Below are 17,111 nucleotides of genomic sequence, written 5' to 3'. Positions count from 1 at the left end.
CGCTCAGGGCGAACGCATGCCTTCTGCGGCGCATTGGCGGCGGAGACGGCGAACAAGTCCGGTCGGCCTGTCCCTCTTCGGCTGGCAGGCTTAGTCTCCGTGGGCGGTACTCGCTGGATGGAATGTAAGGGTATGGCGATGCCATCTAGCGGGCAACTCTCTCGCGCCTTGCCCGCTTCCCTTCTCTCCGCAGCCTGGCACCTTTGCTGCTTTCCATCCTGTCGCTTTCAGAGCTACTCTGCCCCTCTGGCAGACCTTGCCAAGTCATAGACAACACTTAGCAGTTACAAAACCACCAATCACTTCCACTGGTAAGCCACGGTCAACGAACCGGCTGTGGGATCGCTTCGTCAGTCAGAGCGCTGGAAGAGACGAGCAAAGAGAGGTGGACTCACAAGATGTCTTTTGCATTCTGGCGCAGCTTGTGCAGGGCATCAGAAACTTGAAGAAAGTCTGCAGATGAAAGATCCCTGCACATCTCGATAAACGGCAGGTCGAACTCGTCGCGGCTGCCTTCCTTGGCACCAAAGGTCTCGATGATGCGTGAGATGCAGATTTTGCTGGACTGGTGGTAGTAAGCGGATAGCAGTACGCCTTGCTTGGGGTTCGAGCGCAGATTGGATACGGAGAAGCCAGCGGTTTGGTATGCCAAAGCTTCGAAGCTGCCTGCTTCGACGAGCGCTTTGCGCTCCAATTCAGGTGACGAGCCTTCGTACTTGAAGCTGGTCAATGTGTCGATACACTCAAGGACCTCGTTCACCGGCGACCGTGCAGAACAGCCGAACAGCTTGAGTTTTGCATCGATGGAATCCCTCTGCAAGCGTCGCGTCAGCGTACTGCAAGAGCCGAGACCTTTCCCGAAGACTCACCCTCCCTTCCAAGCGACCTTCAGCCCTGCCCACCTCCTTTGCCCTCCAACCCGTTTCAAGGACGGTTCGCGCAAGCTGATCCCGGAAGGACTCGGGCAAGGCGAGTACTAGAGCGCGTGGTTCTTCGTACAGCGCTTCGAGCACTTGGTCGTAGCTCATTGCCGCAAGGCGCTGCTGGAAAGAGGAAGAATTCGCCATATTGGCGCGAGAGAGTGGAAGTGGGAGCTACGGGAGCTGGAGCAGCGTGCGAGGAGGAGATTCGGGTCGGACGAGTCTAGAGCAGGCAAAGAAGCGAGCAAGTCAACCGGCAAAAGCGTAAGGAAGACAGGAAGCGAGAGCGGGGGAGGAAAGAGAGAAGAGTCGCGAGTCGCCCGTTCCGCGACGCAGGTCGATTACCTCTCGAATACAACTCGGTTGTAATCCTCGTTTGTACTGTACTGTAGTGGGCGATCCTTTCATTTGCGACTTGCTCGCTTTCCCGAGACTCAAGGTTGTCGTCCGCAATCGACGGACTCTGTTCTCTTCGCACTCCTTCGTCGCTAACTTGCTCGTGTGGATGCACGCTAGCCTCGCCCGCATCGCCCGCCCAGCCGCACTCGCTCTCGCACGCCCCGCCAACCCAGCCCGTCCCTTCCCCGTCCTCTCCCTGCCCCAACTCTCCTTCGCCCGACACTCTTCCAACATGTCGTCCTCGACCCAGCTCCTGACCGTCCGTACACTCTCGAAAACTTTCTCTCGAGCCTGCAAGCTGACCCACACACGCCCACAGTCGATCCTCGACGCCAACGAGACCTACGCCGAAGCGTTCGCTCGATCGGACCCTGCGCTCCTCCAGAAGCTCGCAAAGGGACAGAGCCCGCGCATCTTCTGGCTCGGCTGCTCCGACTCGCGCGTCAGTGCAGAGCTGTGAGTCGCCGCGGTCGCTCGTCGTCAGTTGGAGGGAGGGTCGGTCGGATGGGGAGAGGACGGAATCCCGCTCGTTGAGAACAGGCGGCGGAGAGGGGGCGGCTCTTCAGGCTGCAGAAGGACGATTCGGGAGGACTCACGCGCGCGATAAGCCAGATCCTCGGTCGCTGACGAGAAATCGCTTTTCCCCCCTCGCTCTCCCCATCACCTCTCCTATCGCCTTCGCTCTTGCTCTCGCTCTTCTTCCCGTTGTGCAGCGCCACCGGCGTCGCTCCCGGTTCAATCTTTGTCCACGTACGCCCCGCTTACGCCCGCTTTGACTCGAGGGAGCCGAACTGACAATTCCCCTCGGATCTTCCCTCACAGCGCAACATCGCCCAATGCTTCCACCCAGGCGACCTCTCGGCCTCCGCAGCCCTCGCCTACGCCGTACACGTCCTCAAAGTCGAGGCCATCATCGTCTGCGGTTCGCCCTCCGTGCTCCCTCATTTCTTGCTCGCGAAGCTGATCCGACGAGTTGGGCAGGTCACACGGGATGCGGAGGCGTCAGGGCTGGTATGCAGGCTGCGGTTGAGAGCAAGCAGCGTGAGGACAAGGGCGAGAAGGTTGAGCCGCCCAAGCCGGGAAGTGTCGAGGATACGATCGCCAAATGGATTGCGCCGGTGAGTTTCGCCGGACTCGCTTTTCTTCAGCCTATTCCCCATGTCGTCAGAGGGCAAGGACTGATAATAGCCCACGACGGGCGGACCGCAGATCAAGTCCCTCGCCTCCACTCAACTCCCCTCCTGCTCCTCCGACCCGCTCGAAGCCCTCGAACTCGCGCACCTCACCGACTCCCACGTCCGCGACACCGTCAAAGCCGTCGCAGACTCTGACCTCGTCCGTGCCGCGTGGGATGAGGGGAGGGACTTGAGCGTTCATGGGTGGGTGTATCACGTCGGGACGGCCAAGTTGAGGGATCTGGACTGCGGGTGGAAGGGAGGTGCGTGCGCGTTTCCCTCGAGCGCTGGGCCGATACACAGACGGTCGAGCTTCTCGCTGACTGTTTCACGGTTCGCACAGTTGGCGTCCGCGCAGACTCGCTCTCCCGCCCCTCGACCTACGCCGAGTCTGAGCCACGCGAGTAGAACCGCCCCACTCGCTCATATCGATACCAATATCCAACAACAAGAAGAAGCGGAGGAGGGAGACAGCTAGAGGCGGAGGCGGCCAACGAAACGGGTGTAGATAGAACTTGTCCCTCCAGAAGCGCGAATTGTCCGGTTTCTCTCTCGTGCATGCATTGCAGTACCCTTCCCAACCAGCACACTACACTTCTAACTTAGCGAGTTTGCGAGATGTCAACCTGGACGCGCCGACGACGCGCTCTCTCTCCCCTCGTCCGCTCGCCCGCACACGCTGTGCAGGGCCAATGGCTGGTCCACCGCCTGCAGAGGGCACCGACACCCCCGCCACTGCGCCAGCGAGCGGCGGCAAGCGGTTATTCTCCATCTTTGCTCCCCCATCGGGTCCTTCATCATCGACTTCGTCTCCCGCACCAAATGCAGCTGCTGGGCAGGCGAAAGGTGGACAAGGGAAGGGGAAGGGAAAGGAGCTAAGTAGGACGGACGGGAAGGAGAAGGAGGGATCGGTCGTGTCGTTGCTTTCGGACGAGGAGGACAAGGTTGTCGCGCCGAAGCGGGGCAGGGCGGGCAAAGGAAAGGGCAAGGCGGTCGTCAAGCCTAAGGCAAAGGGCAAGAAGGGAAAGGGAAAGGCTGCGAGGCCGGTCTCGACAACGGACGAGGACTCTTCCGCTCCCGATTCTACCGAAGACGACGCCGACTTCGAAGTCCTCTCAGACTCGACTGCTCCCTCTCGTACTTCGTCGGCTACTCGAGTCAGCCGTGCGACGAAGTCGACGCGCACCAAATCGAAGCTCTCAGCAACCGCCTCGACTTCCAGCGCCGTCCTCGACCTTACGTTGTCGCCTCCTCGTCCACCCCGTCCCGCTTCGCATTCCTCGTTTGCGCCGCTCTCGGAGGTGTACAGGTCACAGCGGGAGAAGCGAAGGAAGGATACGGAGGGAATCGAGCCTCGGTGGCCGACGGCCGAGGAACACGCTGCGGGACGGAGCGAAAGCGTCGGGAGGGCGGAGAAGGGCGTTTGGGGTGCCTGGGAGGGCAAGTTCAGGCGTGCGACGGCGGACAAAGGGAAGCAGCGCGCTCATGAGGCGGCGAACGGCCATGCTGAAGAAGGAGACTTTCTCGAACGCCTCGAGCACGAGCTCGACTTTGCTTCTCTCGCGTCCGCCGAATCATCCGCAGCTCCTTCGACCTCCCACAGCCGGTACAAGGCGGTTCCCTACCCACTATCGTCCCTTTCTTCTCTCCTCCCTTCCCCGCTCCCCTCTCATCCGCTTCTCACACGCCTCGCCGCACCCTTCCTCTCCTCCGACCCTTCCACTCTGCCCTTCACGACCCACTCGACAGCCGAATCAGAGTTGTGGACCGTCAAGTACGCGCCGCAGAACGCGGATGAGGTGTTGGGCGAGGAGAGCGGGTCGAGCGCTGTATTGCTGAGGGAGTGGCTGACGGAACTCAAGGTCGAGGGAGCCAGTGCGCCGATTCGTCTTCTGCGCTCCCTAGCGCAACGCTGACCCGGTTCTGCGCTTTTTCGCAGAAGCAGACGCGAAAGTCGGCAAGAAACGTCGTCGCCCTGTCGCACGCGGACTGGACGATGGCGTCGCCGCCAAGCGCAAGCGGAAGAAGCGTGCGAAAGCGCGCGAGGACGACTGGATCGTCCGCTCTTCCGATGAGGAAGACGAAGACGACGGGATGGGCGCCTTTCCCTCGTCTTCGTTCGATTCGCGCGCCGCGACGGACGACAGCGACGATGACCTCGACGGCTTGGGGCGCGCCACGTCCAGCTCGGCCTTCCACTCCCTCACGAACCTGATCCTCCTGCACGGCCCACACGGGTCCGGCAAGTCATCGACCGTGCATGCCGTCGCCCGCGAACTCGGCTACGAGGTATTCGAAGTCTTCCCTGGCATGGGACGCCGGAGTGCGAAGGACGTCGAGCGTTACGTCGGCGATGCGGCGAAGAATCACCTTGTCGTCCAAGGAGGCGGACCGGGCAGTCCAAAGAAGGGCGGTGGAGGGTTGTTCGCGATGTTCGCAAAGCAGAAGGCCAAAGGTAGCGGGACTACGGGAGAAGCAGGCGGATCGTCGAGTAAGGGGAAGGAGCGTGCAAAGGCCGGCGAGGAGACGACGGCGGGGGGCGAGGAAAAGGTAGACAAGGGTCCGACCCAGTCCTTGATCCTGATGGACGAGGTGGACGTTCTCTTCAAGCATGAGGAGGACTTCTGGGCCGGTACGTCCTCCTCTTTGCCGTTGGCGCAGGCAGATCGAGCTGACCTTCCCAATCTTCCGCTGCGTCTTCACCGCAGGTCTCGTGCATCTCGCCAAGCAGTCGAGGCGTCCTATCGTCATGACTTGCACAGGTGAGCAGTTTTGTCAGACGCTCGAACGCTCGAAACGGACTGACGCGCCTTCCTTCCGCGTCAGACATCTCCCTCGTTCCGTTCGACGACCTCAACGTCCAGCAAATCCATCTCTCGCCGCACGCACCTCCCGCCACCTTCCTCTCCTTCGCACCGCCTGCGCCTGCGCTCGCCGTCCCTTTCCTCCACCTTCTCTCCCTTCACGCCGGTCACGTCCCCTTCACCGGAGCTCTCGAAAAGCTATACGACTCGACCGCTCCGCGCCCCTATCCGGCATGGTTACTCCAGCAGCAGATGGGCACAGCTCGTCGCGGCGGAGGCGGCGGTTTCGGCGGCAGGCCTTTGCCAAGCTGGACGAGCAGTCAACCCATTCTGGCGAAGGACTTGCGGAAGGCGATCATGCTCCTCGAGTTTGAGAGCTCGGACAGACCGCCGACCGGGCAGGCGACCGAGGTCGTCCTCTTACAGCAGGTACAGGCAGGACACAGCCAGGACAGCAGGTTTTTCGAGACCGGCGCTCGGGTCGACCCATCGACTCGCGCGAACGGCTTGTCTGCCGCCTTCGCTGCCGCCGACGCGCTCTCCTGGGCCGACGCGCACGTTGCGAAGCGTGTGGAGGTTCGAATCGAGGTGCGTCCGCAAGTACCGCTCATACTCGCCCACACACTGACGCTTTCGCCCGCAGGACGAAGAGACCGGCCGCGCGCCTTCGATCAACGACACCGAGTTCGGCTTCGCAATTCTGGATTACCTCCCTGACCCGAACGCTACGCGCCTTCCCTTCACCGGCGCGGAAGATGCGATGGAAGCGGCTCTTAAGACGCTCGCGTACCGACACTGGGCGGATGCACTGCGCTTCGACGACCTGCAAGATGAAGCGCTCGAGGAGAAGAGGTAGGTTGCATCCTACCGCTCTAGCGGAACACCGCTCATTTACTCTCGACTTGCAGAGCCGACTACACCTTCCACCTCGGCGGCCTCGTCCACTCGAACGGCGAACGAGCGCTCATCCAGCCTCCTTCCGCCGTCCTCCCCTCGCCCATCCCCATCACCGACTACGCTCCCTTCCTCCGCCTTATCACGCTCGCCGACGACGCCAACTACGCCGCAGCAGTGCAGATGCAAGACGCAGCCGCCGAAGCTGGTGGACAGGACGAGATCAATTCGCTGTCCGTCGCGGCGGCGCTTGGTGCGGCGGCGGGTCCGTCAGCGGCTGGCAAGATCAGGAGATCGAAGCGGCAGAAGGCGAAGCAGGGCGTGCCGTTGTACGAGAGGACGCTGCCATGGGCTTCGGAGGGCGATGCGGATTGGCTGAGGAAGAGCGGGTTTGTCATCGAGGAGGCGTAGGGCGCTCGCTTGCAACCTGCATTTACTCTCGCTTCTACCTCTCTCTCGGAAGCAGCGGACTGCTTGCGTGAGAGAAAGATCGAGAGCGAATGCAAGGCTGAAGAAACGTCTTCTTGTGACAACATGGCAGATGTGCGTGAAGGCGGGAGGGAACTGCAAACTCTGGTTGACGGCTAGCGGGCCAGGGCGCGAAGGAGGTCCTCCTGCACATACGAGGGCTCGTCGGCTCGCGAAGTTCATCGCAACAAGACCAGCAAGAATGGACGCACCACTTGCTGCCGTCTCCGATGACCAACCCCACTGCCTTGCGGCGAATTGTAGAACGTGAGAAGCTTGACGAGGACAGTCTGCAGCGCTCGCGGCTGGACGCGGTGGAACCTCGTTGACCGAGCCTGCGGGTCGAGGTAGTCGGTAATGTTGGGCGTAGCGGTCAGAAGGGTGACGAGCTGGTTGAGCTCGGTGAAGACGTCTGCGAGGCGATCGTTGCCGAGGGTCTTGACGTGGTTGACGAGCCATCGCACGTCGCGGGCGAGGTGAAGTAAGCCGGCGTCGCTGATCTGTCGCGGCTCCTTGTCGGTCAAGTAGGACTGCGATATGTGTCGAGGGTCAGCGACATGCTCATGAGCGCGCGAAAGAGGCGTCGAGCGAACCTGCAGCACGGTCGCGCACCGCGCCAGCGCTCCCCGGTAGACGTAATCCTTCGCGAACTCGGGCAGCTGAATCAGGACGCTCATCATGACCGTCGAGACGTAGTCGATCAGGTCCTGCAGGTAGCCGCTTGCATCGTTGGCGGTATGAGGCGGCGGAGGCTGGGTTGCCGTCCAGGGGTATTGCGCCTCCTCGAAGAAGGTGTCGACCTTTTGCGAGATCTGAGCGACCATGCGATCTTGCGTTTGTGTGAGGGTCTGCTGGAAGGACGCAAGCGAGTCGAGGTGGATCGTGCCGCCTCGTTGCGTCGCCCTGCACGGCTTCAACGTCAGTACGGGCGATCTCAGCATGCCAGTCTTGGTGACGCACCGAAGCGTGACGAGGAGCGTCTCGAGGTCGGAGCAGGCAGTCTGGAAGAAAAGGACGTTGACGACGATCTGGGCGAGCTGTGACAGGTTGCTGATCATGTTGAGCCGCCGCTGGATGTTCTCGCTAACTTGCTTGATGAGGAGGTTGTCGAGCGCCTGCGCGAAGCAGTGTCAGCTGAGAAGACGAAGGTTGCGGAGAGTCCGCCTCACCTTCCGCAGGACATCGTCAATGTCGCGGTGGTGCTCGGCGAAGCCTTCGGCGAACTGGTAATACTGCTCCGTGAATGACCGAATGTCGACGCAGCAAAGTGGATATGTTTGCGAGAAGGGCAGTGCGAGCGGGAAACCGGACCTGCGGTGAAGAGGTGTAAGCCGGATACGCGAGGCGAGAAGGAAGGAGATGTTCACGCACGACTTGAGCTGCTCGGCCGACCATTCTCCGCTTGACGGTAGCCATGTAACGCTGACGACCTTGCCAAACTCTTCCTCGTCGTTAATAACCATCGGCTGATGGTCGTCGTCGACAACGATCTGCGGGCAGACAAGCGTGTCAGCGTACACATAAGCGAGGGGACACGGTCAAGCGCACCTTCTCGAAATCGGCGCTGAACGTCCGCTGTAGCAGCTGGGAGTACCGCTCGAAGAGGGTGAGGAGAAGGCTGTTGAGATGCGAGACCGAGTAGCCGTATCCCTGCGGAGCGGGCCAGTCAGTCGCGTCCACCTTCGCAAGCGCGTCGTCCCGCACCTCGAGCGTCTGCACGAACGTCAAGACCTTGAACTTGGTACCGAGGAAAACTTCGGCCTCTTCGCATCCCGCTAATCCCTCGTCGACAATCTTGACGACCCTCTCGCACATTCCGTTCCACAGGTCTTCGACATCTTGCTCAGACCGGAACGAGTTTGTCGTGCGGAGAACGTGCGATTCGATAAGGAAGAAGCCGACGATTTCTTCGAGAAGGGTAGAGAGGGCGGGAAGTGAGAAGGGGTTCAGCGAGGAAGTCGACGAAAGCAGAAGGCCAGCTTGTGCCTATGTGCAGGGTGTGTGAGCATCAAGGAAGGAATGAGGTCGACAGTCCTACGCACTCGTCGGTCGGCCTGGTAGCTCAGCTGCAACTCTTCTCGCGCGTCGAGGGTGTCGTAGATGTGGATGCAGGTGTAGAGCGGCTTGAAGTCAATCTTGACGGCGTCGTTGTCGAGAACGTTGTCTGCGGCGTAGCGCGTCAGTACGTAATGTCAGAAGGCGGGGGCGAGGTGAACTCACACTCGTGCCGCTCGCTCAAGCCCAGCTCAATCGGCCCATTGATCTTCGCCAGTCCCAGGCTCGCATCCTTCCGTTTCCGCGCAGCCCATCGCCTTCCTCGCTGCTCCATCGCATCCAGCGCACCCTTTCCAACCGACCTCGAAGTCTCGCGCGCCTCGTACATCCAGGCTTTCAAACTGCGCGTGACGGCGTCCCGAATCGAGTTCCGCAGGTCGGGGACGGAGGAGATCATGAGCGTCGCGAAAGGGTAGTGTAGGACGGGCTTGAGGTGTGTCGCTTGCAGGTCTTCAAGTTGCTGCCAGGCGTGGAAAGGGATCGTCAGCCTGGACCGGCTACCGAGCTGTGCTAGGACACTCACTCGCAGCGCAGAGAAGTACTTTGCGTTCTGTATCAGGTTCTGCACCTTGCTCGCCATATCGAGAACGCGAAGGCATGCTTGGAGGGTGTCGATAGTCTCGTCGATGTTCTGGCCGACTCGTCGCGCGTCGAGGAGAGCCTTTTTCTGTAAGAAGAGGGTCGTCACCCTTCTGTTCCCTGGCATTTCCCGCTAGGAAGCGCACCTTGTCAGCCAAGCCAGCTCCGCTCTTCTGGACGTCGTCGTTCAGCTCGACAACGCGATGCTTGAGCGAAACCGTCCCTTGTCGCACTCGCAGCAGCGCCGACACCGATCCAACAAAGTCCTGCAACGATCACGGGATCAGTACGACCCTTTCACGAGCGAGACGGACCGTACCTGGTAGTTCCTGCCGCAAACCGCCTCGATCTCCTTCTCCTTCTCGGCCACGAAAGCCTTGAGAGCCCGCAGATACGCATCCTGTTGTCTCGAGCGATGGATGTTGACCCTGTGTGCGCCCAACGTCTGTGAGAACAGCCCTCGAATCGCAAGGTGGGGCGACGAGGAGAGCTTCGAGCGCACAGGATGGGGCTCAGAGCCTCGATGTCGCCGGTCGCGCTGCTCGAGAGGCTCGAGAAGAGGAAGAGCTGCTGCAGCTGTGATTGGATCTCCTGCTGGCTGAACTTGACGCGACGTGCCCGAGGTTGGCTCATGTTCGGGAGATGAGGGTGAAGGTGAGGGTGAGGCGGGAGGACGTCGCGCGAGTGTATGACGGCGGTGGCGTACGTTCAGTGTAGCCAGCAATACGCTCAGCCAGGCAGCCGGGCGCCAGATGGCGAGAGACGAAGTGGATCGCTTTCGACCTGCGTTTCGGCTCGAGGACGAGGGTGTTCGGGACACGGGTGTGGAACGGTCGTATGCACAAGAATGCACAAGCAACATGTATGGCACTTCTACAAAGGCGAGACGCGAACGAGTGAGGCTATGCCGCGTTTTCCGGCGGATCGTTGACGGCAAGGCTGAGTTGCGCTAGCGCTTCGTAGAGCTCGAGGCATCGCTTGTGACCGGGACAGACGTGATTGCGGTAGCTCGACTCCCAGTCGATGAGGCGGAATTTGCGCTCCGAGTCGACGAGGACGTTGCGCGCCGCAAAGTCGCCGTGGTAAAATCCGCGGTCGTGCAGGTCCCAGAGCATCTCTCCGAGGTGCAGTCTGTTTGCGAAGCCGTCAGCACGAACGAACATTCAGGAGGCACCAACTCGCTCACCGTTCATCCTCCGAAAGCTCAAAGTCCTTGAGCGGCTCGCCCCAGCGTTCCGTCACGAGCGCAAGCTTCGGGTTCCCATCGACAACCTTGTAGAGGCCGACATACGGCGCGCAGACGCTCCCGAGGCCCGCAGCCTCGAGCGCCTCGTACGTCGCCGCTTCGTTTCGTGGCGTGTTCATCGGATCGTCGTCGATATAGCGAAGGTACTCCTCCTTGATGATGAGCTCGACCCTAGGGTCGGTTGTCAACGCGGCGACGGCAACTCGGTATTCCGGCGACGAGGTCAGCTCTCTGACGACGACGAGGTTCGTCCAGGAGATTTCGGGTTCGGTCGACGGAACTTGAAGTTGAGGCTTGTCGAAGCGGATCCATCTGGTCGATTTCGCAGGCGCGGGGCGATGCACTTCTGGGAGCCAGTCAAACGTGACTGGTAGAGGATTTACCGCGAGGTAGTCGAGCTGGACGCGTAGAGAACGGTTAGCCGGATCGGCGCAAGACGAACAGAAACTGCGTACATCTTGAGCTGCGGTGCGCCGCCGAACGGGTTGCACAAAAGGGGGTAAGGGCGGCGGAGCAGGTGAAGAGTGCGGCGAAGGTGACTTTGACATGCGAAGAGGAGTGCTCGCGGGTAAGCCGTCCTCCTCGAGATCGACGGAAGTGTCGGGAGCGTCTGTAAGCTGGCCATCTGCGGCCGCTCCGCTTCTTCCACTCGAGTGGTCCCCTCCGCCGCCAGCATGAGGCATAGTCTTTTCCATCGCTCCGCTCGGTCCGGCCTCGACGCCTGCGTTGCGAGTCATCGCCAATTCGCCGGCTCCATCTGCGGAGACCATCGATGCGCCGAAGCCGCCGAGGACTGGAGGCGGCAGCATCAACGTTCCCTGCAAGTCGTTCTGGATGTGCCGCTCGAGGTCGACGTGACGAGCCAGTTGTACGAGCTCCTTTGCCACGCGAGCTTGAAGTCGACGATGGGGCGCGACGAAAGACAGGAGCGCGCGGAGGAGGTCGGGATTGTCGTTCCGCACGAGAGGCGAAAGGACGAGGAGGAAACCGATGGCCTGATCTTCCCTAATGAACTGGCGCTCGAGCAAAGCTTCATCGCCGTGTCGCTGCTTGCGCTTCTTTGTGGGCGGAGGAGCGTCGTCGGGCGGTCGTGGGTAGATCGAAAGCGCGAACGCGGTGAACGAGAAGTCGGCGTCGCAGCAGTTCCCGAGGCGGAGGGTAGGAGGTCTGGAGAGGAAAGCGACGCAGATCTAGCGAGGGTCGTGTCAGCGATGTACAGCTCGACATGTCAACGGAGTACACGCACCTCGTCGAGCACAGCACATTGTCGCGAAGACTTGCCATCGCTGGCGTCCGAGTCCTGCAGCGTCGTCCAAGATCGCTCGCCGCGCCTCGCTAGTTCCTCGATGCGTCGCGGAAGGGACAGGTTGGGATTGGCTGCGCGCAGAGTCGATGGAGAGGGAGTAGCAGGTGCCACGCCGCCAGATGAGCTTGAGGTGTTGACTCGGACCGGCGTCGAGGTGGTAAACGGCATCGTCGTCATTGCCGGTGACGCTGACGCTGACGGAGCTGCCTGTTGCGCAGGCGAGGCGCGAGCCGGATCGTTGGAAACCTCGGGCTTCTGGTCTCGTCCTGCACCATTTAGCTGCAACCTCGGCGTCGCCGTTTCCTCGCTGACCAATGCCGGATCGTCGCCCGGGAAGAGCTCGTCAAGCCAGACGAGACAGTCCGGGCGAAAGACGTCGGACTTGTGCGAAGTTCCAAAGACGAAGCGGGGCGTTCCGGCTCGCGAGAAGGCGTTGACGAGGCGGATGAAGGAGGCAAAGATGGCGCGGAGTCGAAAGATGTGCCACTTCGTCTCAGTCTCGGGGCTCTGTGCGATGGGAAAGCAGTCTCGATCGCTGCGTAGTCCAGGCAAGTCCGTGAGCCACTGAAGGTGGAGGCGAGGCGAGGCGAATGCTCACTCTTCGGGTTGGAGGAGCGACAGAAACGCGTGGACAACCTCCCGCTTCTCGAGAGGCAAGTTGGTCAAGGGAAATTGACATAAGTCTGGGTCGAGAATCTCATGTAGGTAGTCAAGGAGTTCAGCGCCAAGCACTTCGTTCAGCCCCGGCAGGACAATCACAGCTTCTGGAACGTAGGGAGTGCCGCCAAGGGGGCGCGTCTGTTCGTGCCCGGAGGAGGAAGAGCTGAAAGATTCCGTCGACGTAAGGCTAGGAGGCACTGTTCTACCGAGAAGACGGCAGACGGCGAGGACCTTGACGAGGGAATCGGTAGACGTGCAGCCCAGATCCGCCAGCAGCTTGTCTTCCTTGGTCGCCTGCAAGTAAAGGAGACTTAGTCGAGAACGCGAATGAAAGAGCTGGTGAACTCACTTGCTCCTCCCTCGCCTGGAGCCTCCCGCCCACCTCCTGCGCCTGCTCTTTCGCCAAACGCAACACGGCCTTGACCTCGCCGCTGAACTCCCGGCCTTGGCCCTCCAGCAGGCCGTCAATCTGCGCAGCGATTTCGCAGACGTCTGCCGGCATGGGCGCGGCGCCGCGCGGGCAGTAGCTCGTGAGTAGCGTGTTCGAGCACACCGAGCAGTCCCGAGCAGCAATCAGCGAGGACAAGTGAGCGGTTCGTGGACAAGAAGAGCGGGGAGAGGCTGGCGAGGACTCACTGCCTCGGCCTCGCTCGTTCGCTTGCTACTCGAGCCTGTGAAGCTGTGAGATGGACGGCTCCTTCCACGACGAAGATTTCTCGTCCTCTGTTGCGTGGGAGACGGGCGCTCCCACCTCGTCGACCGCGACTTCATCAGCCAACGCGACATCGTCTCCTCAAGCGCACACGGGCACCGGTGGATACTCTGCGTACTCGCACGATGCCTCCCCTGGGCTGGCTGGGCCGAGGACGGGCACAGAAGGGCGCTCGGGCTTTGACGGGACGGGCGACGGTGGGGCTGCGGGAGCGAGGGCGAACGGGCTGGCGGTGACCGACGTGCAGGTCAGGGACGGCAAGGTCGAGCTCGAAGGGACGAGCGATACGTTCGTGTCGTACCTGGTGACCGCCCAGGTGCGTCGCCTTCCTCCTCGCCCCTGCTCATTCCTGCACAATGGCTAACCCTGCGCTGCGCAGAGCGAGCTGCCATCCTATTCGAGCAAGACGCCTTCTGCGCGACGACGCTTTCACGACTTTGTCTTCCTCCGCGACGGCCTCGTCAAGGACTTTCCCGCCTGCGTCGTGCCGCCCCTGCCAGAAAAGCACAGAATGGGTGCGCCGTGCCCTAGGTTCTCCCTTCCATGACACCTCTCGCTGACCACGACACGCGTGCAGAGTATGTGATCGGAGACCGCTTTAGTGCCGAGTTCATCGAGCGGCGAAGACAAGAGTGCGCTCGAAGCTTCCGACTGCCAGAACTCGCGAATGGTGCTGACCTCCGCCTTCACCGCGCCTCGCTACACAGTCTCGAGCGATTCCTGCAACGGCTAGCGCGGCATCCGAAGCTGTCGCGAACAGAGATCTTCCAGAACTTCCTCGAGTCGACAGAATGGGTGCGCTCTCTTCAGCTGATCTGCCCAGCAGGATAGCGCTGACAACTCGAGCCCTCCGTTTGCAGAACGTCTACAAGCACAAGCACCATGCTCGCGCCTCCTCGATCGACGACGGCCACTCAGGCGTCCTCGACACCCTCTCCGATACGCTGCTCAACGCCTTCACCAAGCTCAAAAAACCCGACGAGCGCTTCGTCATCATGCGACAGCACCTCGACTCGTTCGAAGAAGGCCTGACTTCCCTCGAGCGGCTCGCCGGGCGGTCAAAGACGCGCATGTCGGACTTGAGCGGCGACTACGAGGACTTGGCGGTGTCGGTCCAGGGGTTGGGTTACCTCGAGAGCGGAATCACCGAGCCTCTGATGCGGTTTGAGCGCGCGTTGGTCGACTTTGGCGCCAATGTCAAGGACCACTCGGCCTCCGCCTCGGAAGGTTTCCTCGAACACGTCCACTCGCTCCTCGCCTACTCGCAGTCGTTCAAGTCGGTCCTCAAGCTGCGAGACCAGAAGCAGCTCGACTTTGAGGAACTCAGCTCGTACCTCTCGAACGTTGTGAGGGAGCGGGATCGACTGGCCGGAGGGTACGGGTACGGGATGGGCATCGGGAGCTACCTCAAGGAACGGATGGAGACTTTGAGGGGTGGCGAAACGGACATGAGTCGGGCGGCGCGGCTGCAGCGGTTGGATGCGAAGATCAAGGAGGTGCGCCTGGCGTCTCCGTGACCGCCATTCCTTGGCGTCTCACTGCCGTAATGTGCGGGCACTTATCTCAAAACTCAACACACAGCTCCAAGAAGCGGTCCTGCACGCGCAAGAGACATCGACGGCCTTCAATGAGCAGGTCCTCGCCGACCACGAGATCTTCCGCGGTACGAAGCGTCATGAGATGAAGAAGCTTCTGGGGGCGTTCGCCGATGGACAAATCAAGATGCACAAGGCGAGCATGCAGGCGTGGGATCGGTGAGTCGGGTATGCCAGGACTGGGACTCCTGGAAGAACGCCTCAGATTCCGGGATGGTCTGCTCACGCATGTGCATGGCTTGCAGGACTATTCCGCCTCTTCAGCGCATCTATGTCGAGCCTTGAGCGGATGTGCGCGGCCGCTCGACGCTCGACTCGCAGTCCTCGCCTCCTTTCACTTCGCGCCGCCAGGCCCGAACTCCGTCTCGCCTTCCTGCCTTCGCGATTACTCTTCGGACGTACTTCCGTGCCGTGTACACACTGTTCTGTAACAACTCTTGCCGCTCGGAAGGGCATTCTGGGCGTCCGCTTGCCGTGACGATTTGACGGTCCCGCTTCGTTCCCAGATCGCTTGCCGCTGCTTCTGCTCTAAGTCAAAGCTTGCTGGAGCGCCTGCGAGCTCGAACGACGGCCTGGGAGCGGTTGTTGATTTCATCCCCTTACAGGCGGTGCCCCTCCTGCTCTCTTGCCCTCTCCCACTCCCACTGCTCCCTCGCTAGGCCTCCTGCTGTGCTTGAACGGCTCTACAGACTATGCAGCACGACGTGCCAGTCAGCGCCATTGGCGCAACCGGCTTCCGTCCCCGCCAGTCCTCCTACCTTCGGATCAGTGCGACTGCCGTCCTACAGATGATCCTGTACCTCGAGCCTGCGCATGTCGACTGGATGAACGTGTGTTGCGCCCCCTTTCATCTCGCTGGCGAGCCACTGACCGATCTGGCGAGGCGGACGCAGAACTCGGTCCTCGAACGGATGCTCTTCGCTCTCAAGGACCGGATACCGCTCAAGTTGCAGCAGGAGGGACAGGGAAAGAGTAAAGGGAAGGAGAAGACACACGTTGATGTCTTTCGAGGAGGTGCGTCCGCGAGGAAGCGATGTTGACATCACTTTGAGGAGGAGGGAGGGAGGTTGACATTCCTCTCGAGTTGATCTTCCACAGCGGACTACCAGATGGCGTTCTTCTTTCGACGATCTGGAGACAAGCACGTTGTCTTGCTGAAGGTGCGCCATCCTGTTCGAACCGCTCCCGCTTCCTCCTCATGCCTTTGCTCGCCCAGGACAAGCACGTTACCTACACGACCCGTTCTCCCACTTCCACCGCCGCTACTCCCGCTCCGCGCGACTCGTCCGTCACCCCTGCGCCCGCCGCACGCTCAAAGCGCGCTCGTACAGCCTCGCTGGACATCCGCGACTCTCCTCCCCTTCCCGCCGGAGACGAGCCAGCTTCGAAGCGACGAGCGCTGTTCAGGGATGGAGAAGGCGAGGGTGCAGCAGACGATGACGTGATTATCGTCAAGGATGAGCCGGTGGATGAGGGAGAGGGGTTGCCGCCTGATTGGGCTGAGGGCGCGACAGGAGAGGCGGAGGTTAAGCCTGACATTGATCAGGATGTCAAACCGACGCTCAAGGTTCACTGTGCGCCTCATACTATTCCCTCACCCACCCGCGGCGCGACGCTGACTTCGCCTCGCAGATCGAGGCTTCAACATCTTTGGTCGCACACTCGTCGTCATGTGCGTCCTCGTCAACTGCCGAGACGCTTGATGAAGCTGACAAGTCCGGTTCTCGCAGCGTCGAGCCGTACCCGCCCCTCGACCCAAAAGACCTCGCCCGCCCCCGCCTGCTCAATACCGAAATTCGCCAACTCTCCGCCTCTGTCGCACCCGAATCCTACCGTCAGTCTCTCTCCGCCCGGCCACTCGCCCGCTCACGAGGCTCAATCTCGGTCACGCCCGCACCTCGGGGAGGAGGGTTGTTCAGGAGCGAGTCGGAGAGCGTGAGAGGGTCGGTCGCGCCCTCCGACATGGGTGAGGGCGAGGGCGAGGAAGACGAGCAGATGAGGCATTTGAGGGAGGTGTCGACTGTCCTTGCGAACGAGTGGGACGAGATGGAAGACGAGGAGGGACTGCCGTCGCTTGACGAGGTCATTGCCCGATCGACGGGGAAGGGGAATGCGAAGGGTGCGGCGCTTGAGGTTGATGGAGACGAGCCGGACGGATCTCTGTGATGAAGGGACGACCAGGGCGCCGACATGCACGGAACGATCCTCAACGTCAACTCCCTCCCGCGACTTCTCCCGCCTCTTTCCGACCTTCGATACTGTCGACTCGCCTTTGAACGCAACTTACGATAGCAACGT

At 61.2% G+C, this 17,111-nt stretch overlaps 7 protein-coding genes across 7 annotated transcripts; 4 read left to right on the top strand and 3 right to left on the bottom strand.

Moving 5' to 3' along the window:
• Positions 1-391: 391 nt before the first annotated feature.
• RHTO_04981 (uncharacterized protein) lies at positions 392-1,067 on the bottom strand (the record flags this gene model as incomplete). The annotated part of the gene is made up of 2 exons (XM_016418644.1): positions 392-814; positions 870-1,067. The coding sequence occupies 2 exons, from the start codon at positions 1,065-1,067 to the stop codon at positions 392-394; spliced, it is 621 nt and encodes a 206-aa protein (XP_016275920.1).
• Positions 1,068-1,551: 484 nt separating this feature from the next.
• RHTO_04980 (carbonate dehydratase) lies at positions 1,552-2,902 on the top strand (the record flags this gene model as incomplete). Its single annotated transcript, XM_016418643.1, has 7 exons — positions 1,552-1,578; positions 1,639-1,775; positions 2,033-2,069; positions 2,142-2,241; positions 2,301-2,437; positions 2,529-2,757; positions 2,838-2,902. The coding sequence occupies 7 exons, from the start codon at positions 1,552-1,554 to the stop codon at positions 2,900-2,902; spliced, it is 732 nt and encodes a 243-aa protein (XP_016275919.1).
• A 284-nt stretch (positions 2,903-3,186) lies between these two features.
• On the top strand, positions 3,187-6,603 carry RHTO_04979 (AAA family ATPase; the record flags this gene model as incomplete). The annotated part of the gene is made up of 6 exons (XM_016418642.1): positions 3,187-4,369; positions 4,434-5,126; positions 5,203-5,256; positions 5,321-5,886; positions 5,942-6,150; positions 6,207-6,603. 6 exons carry the CDS (start codon positions 3,187-3,189, stop codon positions 6,601-6,603), a joined length of 3,102 nt encoding a protein of 1,033 aa, XP_016275918.1.
• A 173-nt stretch (positions 6,604-6,776) lies between these two features.
• Positions 6,777-9,927, bottom strand: RHTO_04978 (exocyst complex component, sec15 subunit; the record flags this gene model as incomplete). Its single annotated transcript, XM_016418641.1, has 14 exons — positions 6,777-6,806; positions 6,873-7,190; positions 7,254-7,563; positions 7,621-7,775; positions 7,830-7,971; positions 8,032-8,150; positions 8,209-8,310; positions 8,365-8,646; positions 8,703-8,824; positions 8,881-9,175; positions 9,239-9,382; positions 9,441-9,560; positions 9,614-9,722; positions 9,797-9,927. 14 exons carry the CDS (start codon positions 9,925-9,927, stop codon positions 6,777-6,779), a joined length of 2,379 nt encoding a protein of 792 aa, XP_016275917.1.
• Positions 9,928-10,196: 269 nt separating this feature from the next.
• On the bottom strand, positions 10,197-13,008 carry RHTO_04977 (lipopolysaccharide kinase; the record flags this gene model as incomplete). The annotated part of the gene is made up of 6 exons (XM_016418640.1): positions 10,197-10,425; positions 10,481-10,938; positions 10,996-11,730; positions 11,787-12,381; positions 12,445-12,800; positions 12,856-13,008. The coding sequence occupies 6 exons, from the start codon at positions 13,006-13,008 to the stop codon at positions 10,197-10,199; spliced, it is 2,526 nt and encodes an 841-aa protein (XP_016275916.1).
• A 184-nt stretch (positions 13,009-13,192) lies between these two features.
• On the top strand, positions 13,193-15,098 carry RHTO_04976 (lipid binding protein; the record flags this gene model as incomplete). The annotated part of the gene is made up of 7 exons (XM_016418639.1): positions 13,193-13,534; positions 13,598-13,733; positions 13,796-13,850; positions 13,926-14,013; positions 14,079-14,714; positions 14,800-14,972; positions 15,059-15,098. 7 exons carry the CDS (start codon positions 13,193-13,195, stop codon positions 15,096-15,098), a joined length of 1,470 nt encoding a protein of 489 aa, XP_016275915.1.
• A 407-nt stretch (positions 15,099-15,505) lies between these two features.
• Positions 15,506-16,979, top strand: RHTO_04975 (uncharacterized protein; the record flags this gene model as incomplete). The annotated part of the gene is made up of 5 exons (XM_016418638.1): positions 15,506-15,827; positions 15,912-15,973; positions 16,030-16,387; positions 16,446-16,485; positions 16,544-16,979. 5 exons carry the CDS (start codon positions 15,506-15,508, stop codon positions 16,977-16,979), a joined length of 1,218 nt encoding a protein of 405 aa, XP_016275914.1.
• Positions 16,980-17,111: the final 132 nt, after the last annotated feature.

This window comes from Rhodotorula toruloides (assembly GCF_000320785.1).
Source record: "Rhodotorula toruloides NP11 unplaced genomic scaffold Scaffold3, whole genome shotgun sequence".
Taxonomy (NCBI): Eukaryota; Fungi; Basidiomycota; class Microbotryomycetes; order Sporidiobolales; family Sporidiobolaceae; genus Rhodotorula; species Rhodotorula toruloides.
This window is presented reverse-complemented; position numbering and strand designations above follow the sequence as displayed.